Raw genomic sequence first — 7,662 nt, 5'->3', positions numbered from 1 at the left:
TATATATATATAATAATTAATATATATAGTTAGTTAGTTACTTACTTACTACTATTATATATATATATATATATATATATATATATATATATATATATATATATATATATATAAGAATTTTACTATTTCTTATTACACTATTTCTTGTAAATTTATATAATTTGATATTTTATACCATGTTACGTACAGATGTGTTATGTATGGATAATTAGAATAAAATTGCAATGCATAACAAAATAAGAGATATATAGGTATTTTAAATCATCATGGTTAAGTTTTCTATATAATTATTTTAATGATTCAACAAAACTGTATATGTATGTTGAACTGTGTATTTTCAGATCTGTATCTAGCTAAATTCTTAGCAAAATCGCTTTTACTGTATAGGCGTATACGCGCGATTATTCGGATAAATTTAAATATGATTATAAATGAATAACAATTTTAATCAAGAGGAGGGTGATGTAACGGATCATTCATAAATCACATATGCGATAAGGGACTGTCGAAACGGAAGTACGTATATTTTGATTATTCGCGTTTTCTGTTGTGGTTGCGTGTGATTATGCGTAATCACATTCTGAGTGATGCGTAACATTCTGAGTAATCGATATTGCATGTTTTCGAAGAAGAAATTATATATATATATATATATATATATAAACGAGAAAGAATTGTCGAAGAACACGATGTGTTAAATCAGATGCGCAGCCTGCGATCCTGTGATTTTTTTTGCGATCGCCAGCTCATAGTTGAAAATCATATTTTCTATTTTATGCAATCGAAACAATCATTATACGACCCGAAGGATTTTACCTACTTCTAAAAATGATTCTCTGAAAATTACCTTTAAAATAGGTTGCGCATCACTGCTAGATAATAAATTATTAAACCGCCAATCGACTTGCGGAACGTATTTCGGCAGCCGCAGATAAATCAAATAAAAAAGAAGAAAGGAGGACGCACACGCGAGGAAGAGATGGAATAAACGTTGCCGGGGTGCAAAGCGACGCGATGGACGCGGTGCAACCGACGGCATCGAGACGCAAGCGCCCTTTGGTGTCGTCGCGACGGAGGGAGATCCGCTGGTTAGGGGGGAGGGAGACATATCTTGGGTACCACCTCGAAGCCGGCACGATGCAGTCAGTCGTGCCTCGGGGTAGTTCGTTTGATGCGTCTTGTTGCTCGTCGGTATCAAAATGTGCTCTTCTCGCGGTGGTGGCGCGGACGCAGAGTGATTACGCACTCTCAGCAGTCGGCACGTGGTCGGTGATAGGCGTACGTGATAGCGCATTTTTCGATATTATCTCATTTAAAGAGGAAAAATGACATTAAGGAGGCACGAAGTTGCGGGACGATCTCGGACCCGGTAGCGGTCGATCTACTCTATTCCGTCGCAGATATTTCGATAGCGTTTCAGTAGGCTAAGTGAAGAAAAGAGGACGACGCTGTTTTTAGCGATTTTATAACGCGCATCGTCGCGTGGAACGTCGTGAAAACGAAAAGAAACTGTTTCTTTTTTATGTTTTGCGAGGAGGCACGCAGGACGCGAGCTGTCAAGAAGGCGTCTAACGGGGATGAGAGGATAAAGAGACGCGGAGTCGCCAGTGATATCGGCCGGTTGATGGAAACCGAAGCCGAGCGTCGTCGCTGACACAGCATTGTCGTCCACACAGTGAGCGCGCCGCTCTGAGAAAAAGTAGCGGTCTCGAAAACAGACAAGTTCGGTTATTTAAGAGTTAGATGTTTTGGAACATTGGAAATAAGAGTGCTATCCCATTAAAGGTGTGTATAGAGTATTTAAAAATTATTTTAGACAAATGTTGAAAATTATTTGGATATCACTTGATTAGGAAGTACTTTTAATTTCGGCATTTGAGTATCATTGGCATTGTAATGTTTTTTAATTATTGAATTTTTAATTGATGTAAATTAAAATTTAGAAATCTTAATTCCTCAAAAAATTTCATTAATTTTTAATTAATAAAATTTGTAAAACTTATTCTTAAGAAAGATAAAATGTTTAATTCTACCATCGTAAAGTTAAAATCTTTCGAAAATTTTATTAATCTTTCGATATAGTTATCGACTTTATCCAAATGATGCACAAAAACTTAATGACGAACTCATAATTTTACATAATGAAAAACTAATCTCGGCTTTTTGAAGTGAAATTATTGCTCTTGTTGATTACTTCGATTTAAAAGATAAGTGACGTGCCAAAATTAATTTATTATATTTTCAAGTTTGGGCTGTATTACCGAAGATAAACGATAGCATGGTAGCAATTTGCAAAAATAATGTGATTTTAAGTACGTTGATTAGTAATTCACTCGTGACGTATATACGGCTGTTCGTTAATGTACGATAATTTAATTATAAGTGATATCGATTATATTTGTACTCGCGTAGGCCTGGAAAATTAGCATCATACGTACATGTCGACGAACACTAACATTTTTTTTTCTCTCGGCAGTATATTCGATTTAACTCGGTGCGATGAATTCCTTTGTCTGCGATTTCGTTCACGTGGGTGTCTTTAGGTCGGAGAACTGGTGACGTAACTGAGAGCCAGCTAAACAGTATAAATATTTTTGATAGAATCGTATTTGCTTATTTTTTAAGTTATTTCATAAATAACATGATTGAACTCAAAAAAAGAAAAGAAGAAACAACGAATTTAATTTATATTCGTCAATAATTAATTTTAATTTATTTTTAGAAAACTTATAATATCTTGTTGCAGTAATGCATTATTTTATATTTTCGCAATTAAATATATATGTATTTTGTGTATTCTATTCAGGATTAATTTTTTTCAACTGCAATTCATTGATGTGCGCTTATACATATATATTAAAAAATTGATTACTTTCCTTTTTTCTCATTTATATATAAAATTTATAAATTTTCTCTCTTTATAAATTTTATATATAATTTATATTTTTATGCAAACATTTATTTGTATAATTGTTAAATGAATAACAAAGTTGTCATTGTTATTATTATTCAATATTCTGTATTTTATATTTTTTACAACATTGCCCCGATATAAAATATTTAACAATTTGTTTTCTTTTTCAATACGTCACTTTTATCATTGATTTTACCATTTAACTTTGTCGGATTTCAAACTGTAGAAATGAAAATAACAAGAAAATCTTTAATACATTATATATACTACAATACTTTAATAAATCTTTATGACTTCTACGTACGACGTATATTTTGCGTTATTCTACCGTCGAAACAAAAATCATGTGAAACTACAATACTTTATTAAACATGACGCAACATTGAAACAAAAAAATTTTGAATTTTTTCTATTAAAAAAAAATTTGCTTACACAGAATAATACTATATTTAATAATAATATATTTAAATATTAATTATTTGTTTCAAAAGTTCATATATCCGCAAATCATAAGTTTATTATTATCAAATTTATTCAAAATATATTATGAATTCTAATAAATTATTATATACCATATATAATATTTCAATTAAAATATTATTATTAAATTCTAATAAATTTAATTTGCTTGTTATATAAAGTCATTTCTTCGATAAATTTCTTCATATAATATTCTTCATAAGAAAATAAATCCCTGTTTTGCATGATAATAAGTTTTTCCCTCTCTCTCAATCTCTTTCTGAAAGTAATAATATTTAAATAGGTATATTTAAGACTACCATCGAGAAAATATTCTTTGTTAAAGATAATAGTTACTTGAATTAAAAAAGTAAATTAATTACTTTTCTTAGCAGTAGGATGATACTTTTCTATGTACAGGACTTAATTAAGTGACAAATTCGGTGCGATTATAATGTAAAGCGAAACTTGACGCATATTGTGAAAATATATAAGTTTAATTCAGAGATAAACAATGTCTACAGCAGATATTTTTTTCTACGAGCAAAATCAAAAAATGTTAATAAAATACAGCACAGCATTTATGAGCGATTATGCATTTAATTCCGTTAAATGTATGCCAAAATTTTGCATATTATTATGTTCTATCGATCTCTGGTTATATATGGTACAATAAAATTCATATTACATCGTAAAAATTATTACATGGAGATTATTGTGTTCTCGCACGTGGCGCTCGTTACATTTTATAAACATCCATTCAGAAAAGTCAATCGTTGAACGACGCGACACGAAGACGGCGGAGAATCACGAACAAAACGCTGCTTTCGCGAGATGATTTACGAGAGAGAAAGAAAGAGATACTACAGTTCCGGCAGGAAGTTTCTCTCGCACAATTCAGAGATACTTAACTCTATAAACGAACGGGCACGACTTGACCTCTCTGAGGTACGGCGAGTGCAGAGCTTGCGGCGACGTGCCGTTTTCTTCGAGTTTCCTCCACGAACAAAGCTCGGACAATTTAATTCACCGTTGCACACTCGGAATAGTCCGGATTTTCCCGGTTCGCTATTTATTGTTTTCAAAACGATCTTGTTGACGACGCATCGTAAGCGGATATCTTTCTTAATGATTATGGCGCGTAATATAAGGATTTATTTAAACAATTCAAGAGAGAGGAAATTGCGTACGACGATAAAATGTCTATTATTATCATAGAGAACGTCTTCACTTTGAAAGAAAAATTTTATCGGGAAAATTGCTTCCGTGCTTGAAAACTATTTATAGAATTTTTAACTGTATTCGCACTTTATTCGCCTATCTTTTTACAATGTATTAATTTGACTCCGATATTTGTTACTTATGCATTAAGGATGACCTAATTTTATGGTTGAAACGTCTGTAATTGATGATTGATACATACAGGGTGTCTCACAACTATCGCATTTTCTCTTAAGAACATATTCTTGAAGTAATTTTGAGACAAAAATCCTAATACAAAAATGTCGAGACTACAATAATTTTTTGAATTAACAAATTATCTTTAACCAATTATAATTCAAAAACTGTAATCTCGACATTTTTGTATTAGAATTTTCATCTTTACCTCAAGGATACGTTCTTCAAATGGAAATGTGGTAATTGTGAGACATCATATTATATTTAAATTGCACACGTTTAATTATGTCGGCTCTCATTGGCGTTATTTATCTTTTATTGATTTAATCTTTGGAGCCTTTTTCAATTTTAATTGTTAGAATTTTTAATTTACATATAAAAAATATTAGAATTTTATACATATTTTTATATACATATTTTATATACAAATTTAATACGTGAGATATACAAGTAACAAAATGTATTATATTTTAACACAAAATTTATTTAAAAGAGCTATATAAGACGATCTTTTCTATTTATAGTAAAAATCTTCGATACGTTTATCAAATTATAACGGAATAGCATAAAAGTGTTTGAAAATTGATTTGTTTCAGTTTCAATCAAGGTTAGGTAAGTTAATATTTTTTTTTAACTGAATAAAGTGAAAGTTAATGGTTTTACAAAATTAATAAAGTTAAGTTAAAAGTTGAAGGAATAAAAAAATTAACTTAACATAAGTTAAGTCAATATTGAATTAACTTAAGTTAAAAAAAATTAATTTTGAAAAAAATTATTTTTTAGATCATGTCCTAATTTTTCTTAAAATGAGATTAAATAATTATAATATAGATTATTAAGTAAATTAAATTTTTAATTTTTTATTCATATGTAATATATTTTATTCATAATATATTTTATATATAAGTATATAACACATAAAGATATAATTATCTAAGTTATATAACTTTAAAAAAACAGCCAGCACATAGAGAAGATACAAAATCAGTGATTACTTTTTAATAAGTCTTAAGCCATAAGAAATTGACAATTACAATCGAATGCGAGAAGAATATTTGATTGTAATTAGTCAATTTCTTATGACTTAAGGCTTAAAACATTTATTGTAGATCCTTAGGACTAAGGCTTATGGCATAAGGCATAACCGCATAAACCAATCAGAGGGCTGTATTAGCATTTTAAGAAATTACTTAAGATGATCTTAAAATATGAACAGATTACGAATATATGCTCTTAGTCTTATTATATCTTATTATTTTTCTAAAATATTTAAAAGAGATAAAAAAATTTTTTAACTTATGGTAAAAAAAAAAGAGTTAAAAAGTTAATGTTTAAAAGTAACTTAGTTCAGTTTCATTCATTAAATAAAATTTAATGCATTTAAAATTAATTAAGTTAAGTTAAAAATTATTAACTTTTTAATTTTTTTTTAACTTTTAACGTTTTAACTAGTTACTACCCAACCTTGGTTTCAATGTCCACTGTCATTCATCTTTACAGAGACGAAAATTTCATAAGAACCTCGTGAAGAACGTCGAAGGATATACATTGGCAATTTTGCATCTTGATTAAGCATCATCGTTGTCAGTGGTATTATTATCAGTGAATAATAGTGAGAATCGGGCGAGCATTATCGCGCCGAGCGGCGCGATGCTCGCTGTCGGTGGTATCCAAGAGGAGGCCGTCACGGCGACGAGCGGCGTCGTCGGCAAGGCCGCTGAAGAATGGACAACGAACGCGATAAGAAGAGTCACGGTTACAGCTGTCAGTGCGTTCGTCGGCACGGCACGCGACGCCGACGTCGGCGTCGTCGTCGATCGCCGCTGTTCTTTTGCCGCGGTCGCCGGACAAATCGAGCGAGTCGCGCGGTGATTCGCGTGTGAGGTGAGTTCGTGGTCGCCGGTTTGTTGGATGGAAGACGACGACGACGAAGGCGGCGACGACGACGCGACGCGAGATGCCTGGTATCGTGGTATTCCGACGACGCTGGAGCGTCGGCAGCGACGACCTCGTCGTGCCCGGCGTTTTTCTGTTCATCGTGCATCTCATATGGTGAGTGGAATGAAATAGAAGGATGAAAAGCAGAAGATATAAAAATATGAAACGTACTTTTTTTTTTAGCTTTAGTTTTTATCAAGTAATTATACACTACTTAACAAAATTAAAATGATCAATGATAAATTGATCACCTGTTTCACTCTGCAAAAATGAGCAATACTTACAGGATGGAACAAGTGATTCTTTAATTTTGTTGAGTAATGTAAAATTACTTACACTTGAACTTTGCAATTAAAAAGACGTTTGACTTAAAAATAATCGTTTAAGGCTCAGTTGCACCAACGTTATTTTGATTTTAAGCGAAACTTAAGACTTTCTTTGTTCTTATTTTAAAGCGAAAAAGAAACAAAGATAGAGAGAGAATGTTGGTGCAATCTGGCCTAAGAATAATAAATCTTGCTTTTAAACAATTTTATTGTTTTCTTGATAAAATTGTGAAATCTTAAAGCGTATTTAGCAGGAACGATTTTTACATAATACACGAGTTACAAAAATACGTTATTACTTATTATAAATTTAAATGTATTCAACAAATTCACTCGTACATTGTAATCGCGTTATAAATCTGTGCATAATATATCATGAATTTTTTAAAGAATTATCTGAAAAATGTAATTCGAAAATACATATCCTTATTCAAGGATTGATATGCAATTTATTTTAAAAATTTAACCTGAATTTGGAGAAATTTTTAAAGATATTTTGTCTTGTATTAGATGTACAACTTTGTTTCCGCCGTTTTTTTTCCGAAATTCGAGGCTTTATTGTAAAAAACTGGTTATACATTTATGATTCAAAGTATCCATCGCCATCGCTGGCCACTACTTTCTCCC

General features: G+C 31.2%; 1 protein-coding gene across 1 annotated transcript in view; it reads left to right on the top strand.

Annotated features, from left to right (window-relative positions):
* The first annotated feature begins 6,728 nt into the window (after positions 1–6,728).
* Positions 6,729–7,662, top strand: part of LOC105622800 (sn1-specific diacylglycerol lipase alpha-like) — a 44,109-nt gene continuing 43,175 nt past the window's right edge. The window contains exon 1 of the mRNA XM_012204211.1: positions 6,729–6,823. Coding sequence (XP_012059601.1) covers positions 6,729–6,823 — 95 coding nt within the window. The remainder of the gene's footprint in view (positions 6,824–7,662) is intronic.

Source organism: Atta cephalotes (genome assembly GCF_000143395.1).
Source record: "Atta cephalotes unplaced genomic scaffold scaffold00048, whole genome shotgun sequence".
In the NCBI taxonomy this organism is placed as follows: Eukaryota; Metazoa; Arthropoda; class Insecta; order Hymenoptera; family Formicidae; genus Atta; species Atta cephalotes.
The sequence above is the reverse complement of the archived record's forward strand: the minus strand, read 5'-3'. Positions and strand labels throughout refer to the sequence as shown.